Raw genomic sequence first — 23,340 nt, 5'->3', positions numbered from 1 at the left:
CTCACCCGCATCTGGGGATGACGACGTTCGCAGGTATCAACCGCCGGCCTCAGAGCATCCAATAATAGCGAACCGGAGGCACCTACTATTATTTCGGTAAAAGACGGAAATGGCTTCTCAGCTAGTGGCACTCCCGGCCGTGGAGAGACTCAGTCCGAGGTGCATTCGAATACTGGGTGGAAATCCCGGCAAGTTCACACTTCAGGGAACGAATACGTATCTACTCGGTACAGGAAAACAAAGAATCCTCATCGACACAGGAGAAGGTCGCCCTATATGGGTCTCCTCGCTGAGAGAGGTACTCGAGAAAGAGAAGGCAACTATTGGAAGTGCACTTATATCTCACTGGCATCCTGATCATGTCGGTGGTATCCGTGATCTCGTCGGGGTTTCCCCCGGGACTGTGGTCTACAAGAACAAACCAGACCTGGGTCAGTCGGAGATCATAGATGGCCAGGTGTTCCGCGTTGAAGGCGCTACGTTGACCGCGTCTTATACGCCTGGCCACTCGGTCGATCACATGGTCTTCCAACTCGCCGAGGAAGATGCCTTATTCACTGCGGATAATGTGCTTGGACAGGGCACTGCTATCTTCGAGGACCTGACAACGTACCTCGCGAGTCTCAGCAAGATGCGGACTCTCTTCAAGGGGCGGGCTTATCCAGGCCATGGTCCAGTGGTCGACGATGGGCCTGGGAAAATTACCGAATACATTGAACACAGACAACAACGCGAGGAGCAAATCGTCAGCACACTTCGGTCCGCCGAGAACGGGAAGGTGGTGAATTTGGGGGCTCTCGATATAGTCAAGAAGATTTACACAGATATCCCGGAGACATTGCATATGGCCGCTCGCTCGGGGGTGATGCAGGTGCTCGAGAAGCTCGAGAAAGAGGGAAAGGTAGTGCGGAACGGCGACGACTCATGGCGTCTGGGACGGTCGCCGAGCCTCTAAGACTGCGTATAAACCAGGCACGATGTACCGTTGCTAGATAGTAATAGTACACTGTTTTCTCTCACAGGGATGCCTCTGACCATGGTACACATGTATCCGTTTGACACGCGAAATTATCAATCCGATGATACTAAAAAGCTTCGCTTTAGCCAAAAGGTGATGTTTTACCAGAAATGGAACATAACTGGCAATATTAACAGCGCTCCCTTGTGTTGAATAGGGCTGCTGACCCCTCTACTGTTCGGTGACATCCCTCCACCAATCTTCCAACAACAGGAATTATTGGCGTATGGAACTTGTATGCACGCACTCATTATTATGTCCAATATCGACAAGCTTTCCAGAGCGGATAGCCCTCGACGAGAAAACTGCGCGCGGCTTGGAGATGGTGGTGTAACATGCAAAAGTGAGATCCGTAGTGCTCCAGATACGAATGATTGATTGTTCAACAACGGAGGGATGTAATGCTCGCTCCACTATACTAGGTCATACAGCGTCATGCGCAATGCTACCCCGACATTGACGACAGCATCGGAATTAGCAACTAGAGCTTGCAGAAAACGTGGTCACTGCGGGTCGTCAAAAAGAGGCCGGATCTTCTAGGACCTTCTAAGGTCGTTTTCGTCACAACGCGGAAATACGGAGAAGAAGCAAAAAAAGAGAGAGAGAGACTAGGGCTGTATGACTGGCTGTTTCTCGTTGGGGATGGTGTCGTCCCGGCCAGTGCATATGGGGTCATGGGTTGCCAAGCTCCGTAAGATCCGACAGAGGAGTCAGAAGAGTCAGGTGTATGAATGCGCGTGAGTGAGGAGATGTACACCGTGTGTACAGTACTATCGCCGAGGGATTATATCACAAACTGCCAATGCATGCGCCTGTGTTTGAGCGTACAGGCCTGTGGTCTCTTTACTCCCAACTTTCCAGTCAGGCCGCAGAAGAAACCCGATGCCGATGCCGGCCAACATCGTCGACCGTGGCCTGGGTGTTATTTATATACTGTAGAGGTGTGCGGGCGAGCTCCATGGCCTCATTAATATTGAAATAACTACGCATGTATATAAACACGCATATTACAATGTATACTTGCTGCCAAGCATACATTGTATTAACTAGCTACCGCGTATTACCTTCTGATACTACCCGTAAGGATTTATATGAAGGGCCGGCCCTCCGCCATTCAGCGGAGATAGCTGCGAGAACCGATTTTCATGTATCACATAGTAATACTAACGGAAGCCGGAGAGCAAACAAGTATAACCTATGCCGCAAAGATAAAAGAGCAACTTCGATATCATTAGTGAGGTCCTGAACCTTCCTCACCGGCCAAAGACAAGAAGCTATTTTCAACATCGAGCACGTACGACATTACGGAAAACCGGCCGCGGGAATTTCTGCGTCCGGGGAGGAGAGCATAGGTAAGAGATGATAGTACATGTACTGCACACATAGGTTGCAAGTGTCGGGCGGTTATTCCGGAGTAGCGACAGCCGTCGTACATCGTATTACAAGTTGCTTGTTAGGGAGTGAGGCTAGTCAGCAGACTTGTGATTTTCGTTCAGCAGGTCCGGATAACCCTGGAGGCAGACAAGGACACTCATCTATTGTCGGGGTTACTCGTTGTTGCCGCCATCCGTGTGAGAACGGCGTAAGTCGCAAGCGCGAGCGGGGCCCGGGGCGGAGGATATCCACACCGCTCGACGCTGCTCAATGTTGCGTGAGGACATATCTCCCTTCTCATCGATGGACATGGAGCTGTTGCATGGGTGTGTGAGAAGATTACTTATACGGTACAGGGTTAGCATAGACATACATGTACGGCCGATGATTCCACGTACCGTGGTCATCTGCTTCCTCTCGCGATCGACGATCTGCCTCGCCAGCAAACAACGCAGCTCTGACCCATGAGAAATACTACTACATGTACGAGACCAGTATGTACAGTACCATACCGGCAGCTCGGCAATGTAATTTCGTCTTACTCTTGGCAAAGAGAAAGACAACATGGGTCTCAGTCCACTTACGAGAAGATATGTCGACGTTGTTTCACTGGCTGAGGCTCGGCAGTGTACGAAGACGCGGGGCAGTGTGATGGGTGCACACCTGCGAGGAGCGTTATGTACATCATCTATTCGTGGCAAACATTGGAAAATAAACATGGAATTTGGAATGGCATATATTTCATTTGTTGCTTCTTGACATTGCCATGACCGTCCACAGCTGGAGAATGTGGGAGCAAAATGTGGTAGAGTGGGGAAGGGGTAGCAAAGCGGGAGAAAAAAAAAAGCGCTTGGGAGGGGTCATTGGCTCCTGCTGACAAGGACAGCTATACGGATTATTATACATAAGCTATTATTGTATTGGTGAACCGTTATGGGTGTTGATACCTGTTCTCGCACTCAGGATTATGGCTACTACATGTACTGATGCCAATGCTACTACTACTCATGCCCCACCCCACTTTATCGGTCACTCGGCTAACCTCGCACCACATTTAGTGGTGCTGGTCACCATCGCGGGCAGAAAATACGTATTCTATCAATTTATGTATCTACGCCGTATGTACCGCATAGAATAGCCCGCTTTAAATATTTCAAGCGGTTCTAGCCTTCTATTGGTGTTCCTTATTACTCTGCCTTTTTTTACGGGTTTAAAAGCGATTTTTTTTTTATTTTAGCTAGAGATAGTCTCTTTTTATATATAATTCTAATTCCAACACCCTCTTTACCTTTTCTAACAGAATATCCTCCCTTTTTCTTATAAATCGATGCCTATTTAACTAGTAAAACACCTCCTAATTATAGCTGCCTTCTTTTTTACTATATAACGAACCCAATTGAGCTCTTTAGTAGCTTTAGTGCGGCTAAGGTCCATCTCAACTTAAATAAGCTCTATAGCTATCGTTAACGCACTATAAATTCGCCCGCCATAGTGACCAGCAGCACCTTTAGTGGTGCGAGGTTAGCCAAGTGGCCAATAAAGTGAGGCGGAGCACGAGTACTAATACTATTCCTAATACTAAAAGTACATATATACACTTAGCGAGAGTCCCTAGGTCGATGGTTGAGTGCGTTAAATAGGATCACCCTACTAATAGTAAGGTTACTGGAGTACTGTAAGTGAATCGTTGATCTATCGCCGCCGTACTGGCAAATACTCGTAGATGCAACCATTGACACTCCTAGCTTACGCTCATATTGACTCATAAATAAGCACATACGCAGCAATATCATTTTTTTTTAACCTCGTACCAGTACACAGCATACGGGGTATTACGTCGTAATTAACTGCTGCCGGCGGGGAACATGGGGTGACGGGAAGCAGAGAAAGGTGTGAGAAGCTCCGCTTCCAACCTCTGGTTCAAAGCAATCAGCCCACACCCTGGGCTTTCGACACCCATCCGCGCTCTCTCTTTCATCAGATTGCCAGACTACTAATAAGACGCCGCCCCCTCTTGGCGATAACAAGCAATGTCGAATGTCAAATCACGATGCGACTAGTGCTAAACTACCATGCGCAACGCCCCTCTGGCCCGCACTATCCGCAAATCTGTTCATACCTGAGTAACATATACAGGCTACGGGCTACGAGTTTTTGATATCCCACGTCACTCACATGACCAGGGTTTGAGCTATCACAGAGCAGGCGAAATACCCTACCTAACCCATATAATTTTGCATTGCGGTGTATATAAAAATACGTACATGGTACGGAGTACAGATTACAGCTGGGTGAGAATCCGGGTACGCAGTGACCCCAGCGCGGAGCACGGCGTATATACATAAATTTCTTTGCTTCTACGGGTGTTAATATCGTATGATGTTGCACTCGTGCTACAGTGTAATAGTAGCAGTATTACTGGTACTCGGCAATACCTACATGTCGTCGCACGAGTAATATAATTCCGAAGAATTGCGGAACCATAGATGAATAAGGCAGTAGTACATTGTTTCCGGGAACAGGCCAGCGAAGCGAACTTACCCCGTAGCCGCGTATCATCACGATATTGCTCCTATATGTACAATTAACAATCGCCGAGAGATCACGGGAAGAGTCAGAGGAGAGAGGCCCGCTCGGATGCTTCGGAGACCTCCTTGTGATCTCTAGGCCGGGCCCTACCTACGGACATGCACGGACATGCACGGGGTACTGTAGTAGTGTGGCACATCCATGTACGAGTAGTTGTACGTCCCACATGCAAGTACCTCTTGCACTTTGGCACCTCCGGCGTCGTACCGTGCGCCGTCGTCACCTCCAGAGACCATCACTAATCCCCGATGGCCGCCGTCGGCTCCATGGCTACGGGGAATTGTTCTCACTCGTACGAGTACAGCATCGTCTCACGACGCCTGAAGGAGGGTTTCGGTTGCGCCCAAGCATCGCCAGTTTCCCTCTCTTTCCATGTACATGTTTGCATGTTGTACCGGTACCAATTAGTTGTTAGTAGTCTTCCATCACAGTACGTAATAATACTGGTAGTAGTACTTTCGCGCGGACGGGAATAGCACGCGACAGGCCAAGACCGAGCAGCATGGGTGTACGGCGCAGTCAAGTTCCCGCTGCGGGCCAAGCGCGAAGAACCATCAAAACGTACTCTAATATATATTACTCCGTAAATTGTAATACACCGCAATAATGAACAGAACCCGCGGGTATAAGAAACGGCCTCGCCCTCGAGTCTCCGCCAGATTCCGGCTCCTCGGTCCCGGCCAAACCCTACGTAATATTATATTCCCACACATTACGTATTATTCTTTCTATGCCGTCAAGGGGGTCTGCGTGCCGGGATCCTCGACTTCTTAAAACATTGCCATACCCGCTGCAAACATTGTTAGCCCCCGTAATCTTCGCTCTTACCTTACTCTATCTCTTCAATACCGCTCCTCCTCCTCCTCCCAAGACAGCCAGACAAACTGCACACACCCATGGGAGCACCGCGGGCCACAACGCCCAAGGCCTTTGCCGTCCTAGCCTTTGCCTTAGTGTGCGCCTCAACCGTCCTGGCACATGGCGACGAGCAGCATGGCAAGAGCGATGGCGGAATGGACATGGACACGGACATGGACATGTCGGCAGACCAACACAAGGATGATTACCCGCCAACTTATTTTTCGCACTCAGACCATGCGTCGCTCATGATCGGCCACATAGCCTGCATGACAATTGCCTGGGCCTTTATGCTCCCAGTCGGTGCGTTCTTGGAAATCCCAACCTTCCCCTTCATCTGTGGGAAGAAAACAACCCTGAAAAAAAATGTGGACCACCAGCTAACCGTGAGCCTCTTCGTCCTCGTCCTCCACAGCTGTTATGCTGTCTTTGGTCTCTTCTCGCTATACGTTGCTTACGCAACTCGTTTTTCTGGCTACAAATGCGCTGGGCCTCCTCCTGGGAACCATCTACAACGCTCAGACGCCTGATCTGTACCCAGGAAATGCACACCACCCCATCGGCTGGATCATTACCTGGGTCGTCTCGGCCCACATTTTGGTCAGCCTCGTTGGCCGCGTCGCCGGCTTCATAAAAGGGTACAAGGGCGCCAGACACCAGCAGACTAGTACGCAGGAGCACCAGCCCTTTATCCCCGTCTCCAATGGCGCCGAGTACGACGAGCGGCAGCGCCGCTCGTCTGATGACAGCGCCCAAGCTTCAAACCACAGCGCTGAGTCTATGGGCAGTAACTCCGTATCTACCCACGTTGCCGACGATGAGATGGGCGCGGAGCATCACAAGGAGTACACCGATGAAGACCAGGAGTTTGAGGACCTGCCCCTTGTCGACTCGCCCATACCCAGCAGCAATCGTTTAATCCTGAAGATCGCCCAGGCTATTTCGCAGCGCATTTGGAGGTACATCCGCCTGGGGTATCAGATCGTCGATCGGATTATCCTACCTTTTGGCTTCGTTGCCTTCACCACTGGAATCGCGACTTATGGTCGCTTCTTTGTAAGCTCATCTCTACATCATCAGCAGAGAAAGAAAGCCGCAGCGTAAATAATGCAGTACTAATGCGCTATACATAGGAGGGCCATGCAATTTTCGGTGGACTAGCACATTGGATCAAGGGCGGAGTTTTCTTCTGGCTTGGCCTGTTCAACCTCGGCCGCTGGTCGGGTAGCTTCGCCGAGCTGGGCTGGGCTTGGAACCTTCGTCCTAGGCAATCTCACCAAAAGTGGCACCCTTCTTCCGAGTTCGTGGAGAGCGCTCTCATCTTCTTTTACGGATCTACCAACATCTTCCTCGAACATCTGGGGAATTCCAATGGCGGGTGGAGAGCACAAGACCTGGAGCATGTTTCCATCACTGTGCTCTTCATCGGTGGCGGTCTGGTAAGTCGAAAGCAGACATAAAGGTGGTGATTGTAATTACAAGCGCTAATTGGCTCATGTGTAGTGCGGTATGCTCATTGAGTCTACCTGGATCCGCGATCTGCTCAGCATGAGTGTATCCGATTTGGGCTCCGCGGATGGCTACACAGACTTGGAACGAGAGGAGGAGCTTCAACCCCCAACAACGTACCAGATCTCACTTAACCCCATCCCAGCACTGGTCATCATGCTTCTCGGCATCATGATGAGCTCTCACCACCAGGAGAGCATGACATCTACCATGGTCCACGCCCAGTGGGGGAACCTTTTCCTGGGAGCGTCGTTTGCCAGGGGCCTCACCTACGTCATCATGTATATCAAACCGCCCAAGTCTGTGTTTCCTTCGCGCCCGCCAACTGAGCTGCTCTCGTCGTTTGGTCTCATTGCTGGTGGAATCATTTTCATGGCTAGTGTAAGTAATAGCTCACAAAAGGAACAGCCACCCCTTGAGCCGTTTGGTCCGGATCATTGACACACTTACAGAGTAGCGATACGGTCGATCGCATGATCCGCTATGAGCTGGATGCTATGTTCATGTACACTGTGACCATGGGCCTGGTAGGAATCTTGATGGCGTGGGTACTGGCTGTACTCGCCATCAAGGGCTGGGCTCTGCGAAAGGAGCGCCGTGCATCGATGCACACATGAGCTTGCCTCTACGGGTTGTAAAACTCGACAGAAGAGAATCCATCAAGAGCTGAAAATAACAAACAGCTCCTACTCGGTGCTGACAAGGCTGTCAACGTGTCACGACAATTTTGTTTTTGAACTTCAAGATACCCTTTTAGATATACACTTATTTTATCACACCATTAGTCGAGTAATGCGAGGGGGCGGTATAATATGTCTCTAGATGCAGTAGGTTGGACGCCTGGATGGATAAACGATGATATGCTTGGAAATCTTGCCATGTATGCAGCGATAGCCTAGCAACACTACAGAGATTTGATATGGCTCTAGGCGCGTTTATTAGAATGAGGTGTTGGAATGGATGTTGGTATATAATATTATGAGCCACAGACATAGCTCATGACCGTGTCACTGGTACCACATTAAGAGCCGTATTGCGACGTCGCAACACTCTCCATAGACTGTCCCAATGCTAAGGAATCGTTCCTCCAAAGGGTGGTTCACACACAGTTGCGCCCAGAGAATGGCGTTGGCGGTGATTCTTGATTTCTCTTTCGTTGTTTTTCAGAGCTCGCTCGTGCGGAGGATGTTGTGGCGATCATGGGTAACGTCGGAAATGACAATTCTGATGAATTCCAATTGCACTCGGCTCAAAGTAGAACAGGTCGAAGGGTATCGGCATAGCCTTTTTGGGTAGCTTCAGACGCTGGATCTGCATAACGCCCGCGGCTGTGGTCTCGGTAGGAGTCAAATATCGAGTGCAGGGCTCTTCTCTTGAGCACTGGTCGGTGAAGCGCAACTGGTGAGAGCGGCAGCCATTGAGATCTCGCGAAAATAGCACATCAGACTTTTTTCCCATCTCTGAGAATGCCTGTGACACGCTCACGATCAGCCTGGCTAAACTGAACGGTTCCTTGTTGGAGAGCATGGACGAGAAAAGGGATCGAATCTGCCTTGAAGTCGTCTGCGCCGCGCACTTTATCCAGGTCTTCAGCAAGCTCCTGCGTCGACTTCTGAAGATAGTACGATTCAAAAGTGGCCCGAGGCTGGGAAGATTGAATGCCGTCTTCTTGAGGCATAATGGTCAGCGGTTGAATGTGTATGTGTTGTAAATTGCTGCTGTGTGAAGGGAAAACTCTGTAGCTGTGGCACGAGTACTTGTAATAATGCTCTTGTTAGGTGGAGATGGGCGGAAAAAAAACATTTGACGTCTGCCCTCATTAGCCCGCCCCTACCTTACTCAACAAAGGGCCTCGCTCTATCATTTATTTCCAGCGACAAACTACCAGTAATACTACTAGTCACTAAATTTACGATGAAGATTCGAAACGGTTTCCTACAGAAAAAGTACACATCTCATAATTGAAACAATGCTATAAAACTGTAAAACTGTTCTAGCTACGAGGTTCCTTGCCAAACTAACGAGTTCCTCAATGAGATATGTACTGGAACACGGCAGAAATAACGTCTTCCCCGCACTCCTGCCGCAGCAGCAAATCTTGGATGGATTTCAAACCGCTGTTAACAAAATGATTCCATGTGCTGGTGTCGCCGTATAGCATGGCCGGTGCCTTGATGTACTGTCTACCGTCCGGCTTGCATCTCTTGCATTTGAAAGTGTCATGTGTATCGGATCGGGTGTTTGCCTGGTACTGAAACAGCTCACGTAGGCTATCAAGTGAGAAGTGCCGCTCGACATCCTCTGCTGAGTCGACCAGACACGAGGACAGACTCTGTTTGTGAGATTGACGCTGGAAGATTTTCTCTTCAATGGTTCCCGTCGCGATGAATCGGTAGACGAAACAGTCTTTCTTTTGCCCATCTCGCCATACACGAGCCAAGGCTTGCTGGTCAGCCGCTGGGTTCCAATCCGGGTCGAAGAGAACCAGTCGGTTTGCACCAATGAGGTTGATACCACAGCCACCTGCTTTGCTACTCAAAAGGAATACAGTTTCGGTTCCTTCTGGGTTGTTGAATCGATCGACTAGTTTCTGTCGCTTGTTCACGTTCATCGTGCCATCCAGGCGGAGGCAGCCGTACTGTCGGGCTCGACAAAGCCTCTCAAAAAGATCCAGTGTTGCAGTGTAGTTGCTGATAAGAACAATCTTGTCGTTCGTATCTTGGTGGATTCGGGCTAGCATCCTGTCGAGAACTCGCATTTTCCCGGAATACCACGGTTTCGGTTCGCGATCACGACCACGTGCTTCCGGGGGGATAAAATCCTCCGGGTAGCATTTCTCTGAACCAGGCAAGTCTTGGCTCAGGTTAAGAAGATCCGGATGGTTGCAAAGCTTTTTGAGTATGTTTATTGCTTTCAAGGGTTGGCTTCCCTTGCCCCTTAGCAGCGCCTGAATCTCCGGGCTCTTGATGAAGTAGTTGTACAAATCGAGTTGAAAGGGCGCGAGATGGCAAAACACCACATGCTCGTACTTGACAGGGAGGTACTTCGATAGGATATCGTTCGTTCGACGAATAAGGAACTTGTTAACGATGCTCAGAAGCGATGCCGTACACTCATCTCCCTTTTTGCGATCTTCTTCTGACGCCTCGGAGTCTCGACCTCTTGTGATTGGAAGTTCAAACCGCTTGCGGAAGTCCAGTCGTGTGCCGAGAAGGTTCGGGTTGGCGAAACTGATCAAAGAGAAATATTCGGTCAAGTCGTTCTGGATAGGTGTGCCTGTCAAGATGACACGCCTAGAGACATTTAAGCTGTTGAGACTGGAAAAAGTACTACTATCGCCGTTCTTCAGACGATGCCCCTCGTCGCAGAAAAGAAGGCCGATCTTGGCGTTCTTCAACTCCTCGACATTGAGTCGCAATGTTTCATACGAAACAATTATTACAGGCCGGGTAACCGAGCGTCCACTGGACATAGCCCATTGTCGCAGTTGTCGTGTAAGCTCTTCCTTTGAAGATTTCCCATCGATGGCAAATGGATGGATGGCATTAGCACCAAGCCATTTCGTGAGCTCGTTCGCCCAGTTCTTCACGAGACTGGCAGGACAGACAACAATAGCTTTCTGGATCGTCGACTTCCCAGCATCAGGAGACTGCTTTAGCAGCGTCCACAATAATGTGATGCACTGAAGCGTTTTCCCCAGCCCCATCTCATCGGCCATAATGCAGCCATTGGCATTTTCGTCCACTTTTCCAGTCACACATTTGTACATGAACTTGACACCCTCCACCTGATGTGGGCGGAGTATTTTGGCCAGTTTTGGGTCAATAACAACAGGCACTCGAGGGTGATTCTCTGTCACGTTTTTCCTGATCCCAAGGATTTCTGCGAGACTCCTGTGAACAAGAGGGGCTCCAATCTTGCCCGTTTGATCAGCGTGCGCCTCTGCCTTTGGCTCCTCCGCTTTGCATTCTGCTTTGGGTTTATCATCCACCGTCGGGTCGTGGAGAACAATGGCAAATTCGCCACTTGGATCGTGTAGTGCCTTGGGTACAAATACCCTGCCTTGTCTGAGGCCAAGTGTTGGAGGTGGGCGATTTGGATTATAGGTCGTATCGCCCCTGTTCTTGAGTGGCACTGAAAATGCTTTGCGGAAAACGACACCCTTTTCCTTCGCTTGAAATATGGGAAAACGGTTCGCGTCCCTTGTTGCAAGGGCCAGTCTTTGATCATTCGTGTAAGGGCTGCCTGCATCCATTGCACCATCGGCGCCTTTGTAATCGACCTTTCTGCGCTTCCGAGCCGGTCTGTCGGCTGATGGCGTCGGGGTGGCAGAACCAGGACATTTGAATGGCTTGTGAAGTTTATCCATTGAGCTTAGAGAAAAAGGTAGTCTCTCAGGTATTTTGATTCAACAGAAGGTTGCGTAGCCCGTTGGTGGCTGTTGTATGGCGAGTGGTCGAGTCTAGCGTCTTGGGGAAGCCGGCGAGCAGACGTTCCAAGAAGAATAAGCTGCAATCAGAGGTTGGTTATATTGAGATGTGTCCCGGTTTGTGATACTTCCATATGCTGGATTCAGGACTGTAGTGCGTGGAAGCTGAAGAGGCGTCACGGTGTTTTGCCACGGCGAAATTGTTATTTGCGCTCTAGTGTTGCAGGTGGAAGGCGCGAGGGAGCGCGTTCACCGTCACGCGCTCTCACGTGATTGTGCTAGCGCACACCCTCCACTTGCTTTAACCACAAAGTGCATACTAGTAACAATACTGGTAATAACAGCAATGACAATGCTACTATTGGTAATTACACAAAAGGAAGAAAGCTACTGTGCATATTTGTCACATATTTATCGTTTCCTCGTCTCTTCCCAATAAATAACTCGGTAGGTGTCTATATCAGTCATATGCTGTACCACGTTGGAGTTCTGTTAAACGCTGCACATACCGAATCAAGTGCACTTACATCATTATTTTCTTTTCGGACCCCAATCGCTCAGAAAATTATTTATTTCTCTACTCGACTCCGCGCAAAGGTTCCCCTTCAAGGTGTCAAGAGCAGAATCGGTGTACGTATCGTGTTTTCAAAAAGCATCCGAACTACGACGTTGACAACGGGTAGACGATTAGTTCGCGAGGTAAACAGGGCACCGAAGGTCCTCAACCGCGGTTAAAGGCTTTTTTTTTCGCCTTTCAATACACGTAGCTTCTTATCCTTTCGAAGGTCCAGAGGCTACCATGTCGGCTGACTTCTGGGCGGGATATTTGAGCGGCGCTTTGGGGATTGTGGTTGGTAACCCTCTCGACTTGATCAAGGTGCGTCTGCAAGCGCAGGACAGACCGTTCGCTAGAACCCCGCTGCGCACCGTCACTGCCTTGACAGCCGGGACTGCCGCCCCAATCATGGGGTACGGAACCCTCAATGCATTGCTTTTTGTGACATACAATCGTTGCAAAAAAGTAATGAATGATGGCCTTTCAGTCGACAAAAGCCTGTCCACAACCTGGCTTGCAGGTGCACTTGGCGGCCTTGCAACCTGGGTCGTCAGTACTCCAACCGAAGTGATCAAGTGCCGTGCCCAAGCATCAGCTACGCCACTATCAAGCTCAGGTATCTTGCGACGTATATTAAAAAAAGAAGGACCGAGAGGCTTGTACCTAGGTGGAACAGTTACTGCATTACGGGACAGCATAGGCTACGGGTTCTATTTTTGGGCATACGAGTTGACAACCAGTCTGTGGCCATCAAATGTACAAGACGGATCACCATCATTTCTTCGAGAGGCCCCGAAGGTCCTCCTGTGCGGTGGACTGGCAGGAGTTGCCACTTGGGCCAGTGTGTTCCCATTGGATATGATTAAAACACGGGTCCAGACACAGGGCATGATGGAGGCCATTGCAATGGACTCTTCCGCCCTCTTGCAGTCCAATCAACAAGTTTTGCGCCACAGGCATCACGCAGGAGCTTGGCAAATAACCCAGGAGGCGTACAGAAAACATGGCACAGCAATCTTCTTCAGAGGTTTCACGGTTTGTTGTATTCGGGCATTCATAGTCAATGCCGTGCAATGGGGTGCTTACGAGACACTCATGCAGAAGTTCTCCCAATTTCCAGAATGAGGACTCCTCAGTACCATTAAAGCTAGAAAATATCTCGATAGCTTCAAGAGGTTACAGTTGCATGTCAACGACATAGCTACAATACCACTACTGTATTAGATGCGGACTGCGCTCAAAACTATGATTTCGAACAAACTCAATTTATTAATATCCGACATAAAACATGCACAACAAGAAAACCCCTATGTAAATATACATATACCAGCTATGCCTAAACGCGCGCATGTCTTTCCCAACCCTCCAAACCTGCTTGAGCCCGCCACCTGGCCGTGTCCTTGTCGAAATCTTGAAACCACTTTTCCAATGCGCTCGTTGCTTGTTCTGTGATTGATCCTTCAGTAGTGAAATCACGGCCTTGCTGATGCGCAGGTTTTTTGTTCAAGTGTGTCCCCAATTCTCCGTCACGAGCCTTTCGTTTTTTCTCACGCTCAGCCAGCCATTCCCGACGTCCTTGGATAAATTTGGCACTGTGGCCCAGGCCTGCGTTTTCAGGCGACAGTCCAGTGTGCGACCTATCGAGTGGCGGCGCTGTAAAGAATATAACCCTTCCGTTATCGTCGCACTGGTACTGGTGACGAAGCACACTTGAAAAAACCTCATCGGTAGTATCAGAGAGTGTATAAACTTCTGGTGGCCGGGGTGGGTTGTACATGTTGTGAGGCGTATTTCCCGGGACAGGAACCATCGAAGATCTTGGCGTTGGGGGTGGTGGTGCCTGGCCGTAGCTGGGCGTCAACGGGTTTTGGAAAGCTTGGTGATGCATGGCTGACGCCGGAGATTGCGAATAACCGCCCTGTGCATATGCCTGTTGCTGATAGTTGGGAGGGCGAATAGGAGCCTGAGGATGGGGTGAGTGCTGGGGCGCTTGAGGCAGAGGCATGGGCTGATGAACAGGCGTGCCAGCCATCCCGGGAGTAGCAGAAGGAAATGTGGGTGCAATAGTCGTTTGATATTGGTTGGGTGAAGGTGATAGGCCTAGACCCGGAAAAGAGGTCGATGTGCCTCGCACTGTCATATCGGCTGGAGTATCTTGAGCCACCGAAAGCATAGACTGGCGCCGGCTCGCCTCCAAGGACGCTTGAGTAGTAACTGACGCCGGGGGCAAGGGCGATGGCTCTGGGGGCGGAGAGTCCTATAACGAAATTGTCGTTAGGAACGTACCAGTATATGATTTCGATCGCGAGAGACAATGATTATGCTAAAATCAATTCCCAATCCAGTGTACCCTTTAGATATACTTACGTTTGCTTCTCTTGGTCTTCGATGTGTAGCACCGACGATTGGCGGTGCGTTTGGACTACCCCATGTTGGTTTTGGCAGGTTGTCGGTCTCTTTGGCATCTTCGCGTAGAAGGTGCTTGATGGGACTGGGCTTTTTTTGCATCCGATGAGGCGGAGCGTCGAATAAGTCCATTTCGTAATCTCTGTCACGAACCTCTTCAGGGAGGCAACTCGCCCATGTTTTAATTTTGTTGAAACGAAACTTTTCCTCGTTATAGCGCGACTCGCAGATGTAAATTTCCTTGTCACGCGCAAGCCCTCTCGGCCGGCCTCGGTTGAAACGTGTCACGAACATTACGAAGCAACGGTCCAACACGTCCTCGACCCGGTGGTCTCGATATTGTCCGGTTTTCACGACCTCGTGGTCGAAGAAATGCTTGTCAAATCGATGTACCGTCTGCTCTGGACGATAGTACCAACATGCATTGATCCATTTTTGGCCTTCCCGGTCTTGCCACGTCCTGAATATTTGTGCAACGATAGGCTTAGCCAGATCATTGGGGTTTCGAATGTGAACCCAGTCCCCTGATACAGAGTGTCAGACGGTGAATTGTAAGTGCAAGATATTCCAATATAGACTTACCGACTTTCCACTTCTCGCCGTTGTAATCGACTTCATCCAGTGGCAATTTTCCGTCCTCGTCTCGGAAGTCCTCGTCGGGCCGTGCTTTTTCCTCTTCAGCTAGAGTACGGGCTTGTTTCTGGAGCTCCACAGCCGCATTGAAGAGGGGGCTGTCGTCTTCGTTGTACGCCTTGGCATTCTCAAACATCTTTTCAATGTCCGCCAGTACGTGATCCACGCTCTGGTACTTCTTGCGCCTCGCCTTCTTCTTGATATGGTCCAGCGCGATGGGATCTGCGATCGTTTCGTAGTAGTCGGGGACCACTGCCTTATCGGGGAGTTTCTCAAAAGGTAGTATGAGTGGGTTGCCTTGATCATCCTTCGCCTTCCTTAGGCTTCTTATCAGAGACGAAATTCGAGCTTCGGTAGGCGTCAGGACGCTCGGCGGACGGCCTCTTTTGTGAGAATTTTCGTCTTGGTCTCCGTATCGACCGCGGCCGCGAGGAGCTATCCCCCTCCTGTTACCGCGACCTCTCTGCCGGCCACTTGCTTCGTCGCTCGAGTCGTCATCTTCATCCTCGTCTTCCAAATCATCTTCTTCATCAACATCGCTTTCTGGTGGCGGTGAATCCTCCGCAGGTGGAATATCACCCAAATCGGGTATCTTCGCATCGTCCGAGCTAATGTGTCCCTTTACGGCCATCTCCTGCAGTTTTTCCCGAAAAACCTCTCTTAGCCGAACGGCTGCGCCAAATATAGGCGCAGAGGGGCGGTTGTAGACCTGTGCATTGTGGCATATCTGGGCTACATCTCGGACGAATTCAGCAAACGAAGTGTATTGTTTCTTTTGTATTTTCCCCTGGGAATTGGTCAGCAACGAGCTAAAATTGTCAGATGTCTGTATTCGCGGTCAACTTACGCGAATAGTGCTGAATGCAACTGGTTCGGAGATGACCTCAAAATAATCAGGCAAGACTCTTCTGTTCGGAATTCGCTGGAAACCGGCCGCAAGTTCGTCGCCACTATCCAGATACGAGTTAGCGAGCGGGACGAGTTAGCTGAAGGGGCATTCTCACTCTTCCTCTACGCTGCAAAGATAACTCGACAAGTTGCTGATTGTTTGCAGCATGTCGTGACCACTGTCAACTTCTGGCTCGCCCTCAGCATCGATGTCTGAGCCAGCGTCGTCAGGGCGATCCTCCATCTCGATATCGCCATCCTTAACGTCGGTCGCCGATGTTTTCTGCGCCTCCGATGCCGCAGCGCGCCTCGTCGACATGATTCAAAAAGTGCCGCAAAGAACAGAGGAAAATGGATGGATAGCCCACGCTACCCGTAGGCGCGAAGTGGATATGAGGTAATGTTGCACTTAAAACCAACCTGGAGCAGCAGCCAGATTGACGCGTTCATGGTCTGTTCCTAGTCCGTCGGTTGGTTTGCGACGCGCCCTGCTCGTTGTCAAGTAATGGTGTTGCTGACTAACGTTCAGTACAGACTATACGTACTTTATTATTGCTGGAGTGTATCTTTCCAGTACTTATTTGATGACTCCCATAGCACATAGTTAGTGCTGCTACAGTAATATACTATACTATAGCCTGTATCAAACAGCATCCCGCATCCAGAGGCTTGCGCTCAGTCAAATTCCTTGTTATCGCAAACCGTTGCATATCGACAACTGTAGACAATGAACTGGACTAACAGTTGAAGCGTTCACCTTAACCGACTTCAATAACATTCGCAATATACGAATCATTATCTCTTCTAACGAATACATGACCAACACACTATACCCACATGCGTAAAGCCCTCACAAGCCGTGCCGGTTTATTGAGGTGCCTTTCTTCGACGCCTGAGGCACATTGAAGATCCATCATTCTCTTTAAAGTGAATTAGGCCTAAACTACCTTATCGGGTTCCGTACCGAGCTTCAAAAAGACTGCAGGCGTGAAGCCCTCCCCTCTTCTGCCAACAATTATCGACGAGACCTTACAATCCAGCGCACTCGAGAACACACTTGTCTGTACCGTAAACACCGCTGTTATGAAAGCCAGATTCAAGGGCCCTTCTGGCACTGGTGTCATCGAACTTGATGACACCGCTGGAGTGGAAAATCTGTGCAAAGAATTAAGGGAACGAACAGGCATACAAGAATTCTCTATAAAATACGGTCCACCTATGGCCATGCGAACTCTTGACACGGCGGACAAGTTCCAATCAGTCAAATCACTAGGGCTCCACGGCGAGACACTGACGATCGTACCTAATGAGTCCAACTCAAGCCCAACTACTTCAACTCAGAAGGCCGAACCGCATCCCAGGTATATCTCGAGAAACCAGCGACAAGCAGAGTCGAAGCAGGGCCCAGAAGAAATAACCGTTCCTTGGCCTGAGCGGGAGGGGACTCTCTGTGAGTGACAGCCTGTCCGTTTCCACGTGCAGTCATCTACTGACCAAGATCTGTGCAGTACTTCGAGTCATGCCTAGCGATAACAGTTGTTTGTTTACAGCATTTGGGGGCGCTTTGCAAACCCAAATTCCAGCAGCAAAACTGAGAAAGATGATGGCCGATTATATATCTCAGCATCAAGATGTGTACACCGAGGCTGTACTTGGAAGCCCCCCCATGCAATACTGTCGAAGTATACAAGATCCGGATCGGTGGGGCGGGGGTATTGAACTCAGCATCCTCTCCTCTATCTTTGATATTCAAATTTGCACATATGATGTTCAAGTAAGCTCGTTCAAAGCCACCATTGCGACCACTTCTCTTTTTCTTTCTCAGCTTACCATATACTAACGCTTCTAGACACAAAACCTCATCAACTTTGGAGAGAACAAGCGGGACCGTTGTGTTCTTGTGTACTCGGGTATTCACTACGATCGCGTAGCGTTCACTTATTCCGAGTTTCCACACAAAACCTCCACCTTGCCTCCCGAAATGGATCGTACATTGTGGCCTACTGAGGATGATGAGATTTTGAACAAGACACGAGACCTTATTGAGAAGCTTAACAAAGCCCATTATTACACTGATACGGAGAGTCTCGTTCTCAGGTGCGACGTTCCCGGCTGTGATTGGATTGGAAGTGGACAAGCCGAGGGCAGTAAACATGCACAACAGACAGGACATGTTGAGTTGAGTGAAATCCATGATACAGAAGAAGACAATGTCCTCCGACAGTGTGGCATACCAGGCTGTGATTTCATAGGCCAAGGGAGCAAAGTTATGAGGCAGCATACCGCAGACACAACGCACGATCGGTATTCCGTCATCCCAGACTGGTAACTGTTCAACGCCTGTATTATCACCAATTGTTAGAGTGTTCATCCTCACGCCTCCAGTCCGGTCGTGAGAGAAACAGGTTGCATTGTACTATTAATAGTACTATTAGCATGGCTATACCAAAGTGGCCCAAGTACCATCTATAGTATAGAACACAACAGTATTTACAACAAAAGGTCCACGAGAAAACAGCTCCAAGTCTTAGTCCCTTCCAATTGATAATGTAGTTGTATAACACATTCCCAGCTTCTCGGTTGACTTCATTACTAGTTCAAGCCCGGACACTGGGATAGTAAATAAGCATTGAATAGCCAGTATCGATGCCCAGTTCGGTTCCTATTCAAAGAAAACCGCAGGGTGTTTATCTTTAGTTGCCCCCCCTCCCATTCATTCATTACTTTTTTTTTGAGGACCAGCTATAGTATTTTGTTTTCTCGCTTACATATATGGTCAACTTTGCCATATATATTGATTGAATATTGAATACGGAGCCTGAAGCAGAAGAATCACGCTATTAATAACTCAAAGGGAAAAAAGAAATGACATGAATAATTTGATTGAACAAAAAAAAAGTATTTTATAAGTGTACTAATAATACTACCAGTAATACAGTAAATAAAATACATTGTTATTTTTCATATGTTTATAAACTCATTCAATCTAATAATTTGAATTGAGTTTTTTTTGATTTCAGTAGCAGTGACGTATTATCAATAGTGTCAACTACAATAGACAGACTACTTACTTATCTTATAGTATTCTTATTTCTACTTCTTACATACTTGGTCGATATTGAATATAGAAAGCGAGGAACCAAAACCTAAAGTCTCCATGGCCTCCTATATTTCTCTGCCTTGTTAACCGTACGAGTATTTATTGAATAATAAATAAATGTAAGTCTCATCTCACGCATTTTTTTTCTTTGAATACAGTTAATACTACTTATCAGCGGTAGGTAGGTAAGTGAGATCAGATATTACAGTATCTTGTTTCCAGGTATTAATGGCAATGTAATGTCCTGCTTGATACTACATTGAATTAATCGATCCCTCTAGAATTATTCGAGCATTACTACTTATTCAACTTCTACTCCAGCTAATTAGGTATATTCTCATAGAACACAGAATACGAATTTTTATCCCATGGTCTTTTGCGTTGTTTTGAATATAGCTCTATTCCTATTATGATTATTATTTTTCAAACGGCGATTATAGTTGGATATTGATGTTTTGATTTATTTTCCTCTAGCGAATAATAATGAGCCAAAGATCCGCATGAATTAACAGAGTAGAAAACTAAAGTGGATATCAACGGTAGCGTCAGCATTAGTGTTCACTTTTAGGGTCGACAGCTAGAGATCCTTTTCGCCGGCCATATCAGAGCCGCCGAAAGCATTAGGTTGGTTGATATTATCAGGTAGGTGACATAAGAGAGGCCGAAAGCTAAAGTCACACCAAGATCCCTGTTTTTTGGAATATATACCAACCAAGCAAGTATCTTAATGAATAACAAACAGATATATACGTAGTATTGATGGCACTATCGCATATTTCTTGTGTATATTTATTACATATATGCGTTTAATGCGCATCATAGACTACGGTATCGCAATATTTTTACTCGTGATCTATTTTTGCTAGCTGGTATGTTGGCCCATGAGAAGATTAATACTGTAATATGCAACAACCAGCTTGTGTATATGCTTACCAGAACCAATAATGGTTTTCACAACCCCTCCAAGACGAAAGATATCGATGATCATAGCTTTCTCAGCCAGCTCTTCTTATGTGCCTAGACAACAAGTGCACACTAGGCTTCTATATATCAAACTCGGAAGCAGGGTTTCGATATTGATGGCACCTTGTAATAATTCACCATAGGAAACCGTGATGGTTGAAATCGGATCACTCAACTTGTGCATGTTTGTAGCTTTCTGTAGCTTGATACTCGCATTTGTAATAGCCATCTCTTCCCCCATCCCTCGGGTAACCGTTTGTCCTTAAGCTGCAATACAAGTATTCAGCCATTCGTTATATGGTTCCTTTTCCAATGAGGCCGATACTTCTGTCTATAGTATATGTAGCCATTTGTGCTGTGCTTGTCTAGTGTGTATCTAATTGCCGTTGACTGACGCATATAGAGAATACGAGGCTGCCTATATATTTGATGCCTCTATGACAGCGGGGATAGATCTGAAAGTTGACAGGACCCTACCAGGATGCAACGGGGATAAATAGGAAACATAGTACAGGATTATTCCTAGTATACAATAATATTGGAGTTATGTGGCGTTCAGAAACACTGCCAGGTATGATGCTTGACCATCTTACGCAATTTTCCAGTAATGAACCAGGCCGGACGAGACGAAGGTGATTAATAAAGAGGAATATGGTAAACTCCTTTGTTTGGGGCATAGAAGTAGTAGCTCCCAACAACTTGGGCTGGCAGGTTTGGAAAGTATGACAAGGCAACGGCGTTACTTGCCAAACGGACGGCGCCTTAAGGCTGGCTAATCAAACTGTTAAACGACTCGATACGACGCCCTGTGTTCCTGAATGCTGACAGCAACAGCTAGCTTAGGGTTCGTCGTATTAGACCAGTCAATGCGGTCCCGTCGCTCTGTAGGTTGACACGGTCCGCTTGAACGGTCAGCATCATTTGGGAGCACTTGAGCTACAGTCTATCACGGGGCTTCAGATTCATATAGAAACGAGTCGTATACCAGTGGAATTACAGTGGCTTGAAATACATCTAATTAAACAGTTACGGAGCCTTGTCCATCAATTGCAACCACTTGGGGACACAAGTAAAGGTAACTTACACTCGCCGGTCCCCAAAAGAGCTCAAGACAGTTGTAGTGCAATGGTGGATGATTCCATCAATCACTCATGTCATCTTCAGAGTAGTCCCATTGAACTCGTATTTGTTCGCCTCCGCTATCGTATCCATAAACTTTGCCTCTCCATTCGCCAGCTGAGAGTTTTGCCGCGACCTTCAAAATTATAGCAATAAGATGCGCTGGTGGGGTGAGAAGCGCATCGTAGGTCTTTTCTATGAGGAACAAAGGTATGCTTCTCTGTCTGGACAAGTTGTTGCGTTGTTGTGGCACGGACAGGCTCGTTTCTGGTGCACGGTGGAAATGAGATGATGAGCCTTTTGATCCCCATTCATCATCATCGAAATCGTGAACAGGACTTCCCGTAGATGTCGATTTTTTGGTTGACTCTTCAACACTAGGCGTGGATTGTTCTGCCTTCAGTGATGTAGCTTCTTGTTCATCTGACCCTTGTTGCGGATCAGAAGAAAAGGCTGGGAATGGCGGCCTCTGGTCGTAGTTTGGTTGCCAAGACTCGACGCTTTGGAATGAATTACGCGATGGGCAGCTGGATGATTCGGAAAGATTCTCGCCAGATTCTAACAGGCATTGTTCCTTGTTAGGCCCTTCCCATCCATCAAACCTTCTGTCGACGTATGTGGTAAAATGACTATCATCCTCGACAGGATAGGAGGGATGCACTGTTGCGCCCTGAGAACTCCGTCCTTCTAAGTCCTCAACCTCGTAGGCAAAATGCTGGACAGTATGTTCCTGTATCCCGCTAACACGTCTTGTTGCATCCGGGGAGTGTGCATGGCTTGAGAGGTCGGCCCCCGCCGTGACTATAGACGCCTTAGGATTCTTTGGGCATCGAATACGATTTGCCTCGCAACCACCTTGGGGTCTTTCAAGCAAGCGACTAGCCACGGGCAGATCCTCTCGGTCCAGACCATCTTGAGTTTCGTTCCGAGGGTGTTTGACGAGAGAAGTAGGACTTGCTTCATCTCCTGTTGAGGCTCCCATAGGAGACATGATAAGATCTGAGGTCCAGAGTCTTGGTAGCGAGAAATGCCGAGCTTTTCGTACTTCGCCATCATTCTCGAAAAGCGGCAGTATACTGCCCGGAATTTTTGGGCTCGGTGAGTTCTTGGGTGTCCAAGGTTTCTTCTTTATGGGAAGCGATGGCTCCTCTGGAAGTTCGACTGTAAAACTCCTCTGAAACGGGCAGGGTGTTTTTTCGAATTGCAAGATTGAGTTCAGGACTTCTTTCAATTCTTCTGCCTTCTTTTCATGTTCCTCATTCGACAGAGGCATCTCGATCCTCCAGAAGCTAGGCCATCGTATTTGTAGTACAAACTGTGAGTTGTTCTCGTTGATACACCAGCACTGGCTCTTGGGCAGTATTGGTTGAAGGGCTGAGCCACAGCTCAGGAAGGCCACGGAGCCAGGGGCACGATATATGCGAAGCAAGCCTGTGCATACGTGTCAGTGATTGCATATCTTATTGTATCCAGAGCTAGAGTGGAGACTTACCCATGGCGATTGTCCTTTCCAATCGGGAACCAGAAGCTAGAGTTCCTGCTCGCTGGCGGGCGCCCTCTGTCTTGGGAAGCATTGGTTCCAGATTGGTTGTAAACGACACGATTTTGATGTCAGGATAAACGAAGAGCGTCTCTATCTCCGCCGCTTCACTGGCCTTGCTGCATGGCTGCTGGGTTGCTGACGCGCTGCTGGCACGGCGCAGACCCCTGGTCGACCGCGGAGAGGACTCCATGCTATTCATGGTGCCGAAGGCCTCGTGAGATGGCTGAGATGGCGTCTGATATCTTTCTTCGGGGACAACCGCAGCTATTCATATGTTCCCATATTGGACCAGTTGGACATTGCCTCACGCCAAGAGTATCGGAATAACTAAGCTCAATTGTATGGAGAGCAGAGG

At 48.4% G+C, this 23,340-nt stretch overlaps 8 protein-coding genes across 8 annotated transcripts; 4 read left to right on the top strand and 4 right to left on the bottom strand.

The window, feature by feature from the left end:
- Window positions 1–109: 109 nt before the first annotated feature.
- GMORB2_2002 (Flavorubredoxin) lies at window positions 110–955 on the top strand (the record flags this gene model as incomplete). The annotated part of the gene is made up of 1 exon (XM_035463982.1): window positions 110–955. The coding sequence occupies one exon, from the start codon at window positions 110–112 to the stop codon at window positions 953–955; it is 846 nt and encodes a 281-aa protein (XP_035320246.1).
- Window positions 956–5,877: 4,922 nt separating this feature from the next.
- Window positions 5,878–7,965, top strand: GMORB2_2001 (Protein of unknown function (Ytp1); the record flags this gene model as incomplete). Its single annotated transcript, XM_035463981.1, has 5 exons — window positions 5,878–6,142; window positions 6,255–6,895; window positions 6,973–7,278; window positions 7,343–7,729; window positions 7,801–7,965. 5 exons carry the CDS (start codon window positions 5,878–5,880, stop codon window positions 7,963–7,965), a joined length of 1,764 nt encoding a protein of 587 aa, XP_035320245.1.
- Window positions 7,966–8,789: 824 nt separating this feature from the next.
- Window positions 8,790–9,026, bottom strand: GMORB2_2000 (ribosome assembly protein 3; the record flags this gene model as incomplete). Its single annotated transcript, XM_035463980.1, has 1 exon — window positions 8,790–9,026. One exon carries the CDS (start codon window positions 9,024–9,026, stop codon window positions 8,790–8,792), a length of 237 nt encoding a protein of 78 aa, XP_035320244.1.
- Window positions 9,027–9,377: 351 nt separating this feature from the next.
- GMORB2_1999 (DNA repair and recombination protein RAD54 and RAD54-like protein) lies at window positions 9,378–11,717 on the bottom strand (the record flags this gene model as incomplete). Its single annotated transcript, XM_035463979.1, has 1 exon — window positions 9,378–11,717. One exon carries the CDS (start codon window positions 11,715–11,717, stop codon window positions 9,378–9,380), a length of 2,340 nt encoding a protein of 779 aa, XP_035320243.1.
- A 1,024-nt stretch (window positions 11,718–12,741) lies between these two features.
- Window positions 12,742–13,458, top strand: GMORB2_1998 (solute carrier family 25 (mitochondrial carnitine/acylcarnitine transporter), member 20/29; the record flags this gene model as incomplete). The annotated part of the gene is made up of 1 exon (XM_035463978.1): window positions 12,742–13,458. One exon carries the CDS (start codon window positions 12,742–12,744, stop codon window positions 13,456–13,458), a length of 717 nt encoding a protein of 238 aa, XP_035320242.1.
- Window positions 13,459–13,669: 211 nt separating this feature from the next.
- Window positions 13,670–16,579, bottom strand: GMORB2_1997 (chromatin structure-remodeling complex subunit RSC1/2; the record flags this gene model as incomplete). The annotated part of the gene is made up of 5 exons (XM_035463977.1): window positions 13,670–14,590; window positions 14,701–15,263; window positions 15,322–16,159; window positions 16,220–16,322; window positions 16,377–16,579. The coding sequence occupies 5 exons, from the start codon at window positions 16,577–16,579 to the stop codon at window positions 13,670–13,672; spliced, it is 2,628 nt and encodes an 875-aa protein (XP_035320241.1).
- A 764-nt stretch (window positions 16,580–17,343) lies between these two features.
- Window positions 17,344–18,589, top strand: GMORB2_1996 (uncharacterized protein; the record flags this gene model as incomplete). The annotated part of the gene is made up of 3 exons (XM_035463976.1): window positions 17,344–17,710; window positions 17,811–18,034; window positions 18,110–18,589. 3 exons carry the CDS (start codon window positions 17,344–17,346, stop codon window positions 18,587–18,589), a joined length of 1,071 nt encoding a protein of 356 aa, XP_035320240.1.
- Window positions 18,590–21,464: 2,875 nt separating this feature from the next.
- On the bottom strand, window positions 21,465–23,184 carry GMORB2_1995 (uncharacterized protein; the record flags this gene model as incomplete). The annotated part of the gene is made up of 2 exons (XM_035463975.1): window positions 21,465–22,873; window positions 22,935–23,184. The coding sequence occupies 2 exons, from the start codon at window positions 23,182–23,184 to the stop codon at window positions 21,465–21,467; spliced, it is 1,659 nt and encodes a 552-aa protein (XP_035320239.1).
- Window positions 23,185–23,340: the final 156 nt, after the last annotated feature.

Source organism: Geosmithia morbida (assembly GCF_012550715.1).
Source record: "Geosmithia morbida isolate 1262 chromosome Unknown scaffold_11, whole genome shotgun sequence".
Taxonomy (NCBI): domain Eukaryota; kingdom Fungi; phylum Ascomycota; class Sordariomycetes; order Hypocreales; family Bionectriaceae; genus Geosmithia; species Geosmithia morbida.
The sequence above is the reverse complement of the archived record's forward strand: the minus strand, read 5'-3'. Positions and strand labels throughout refer to the sequence as shown.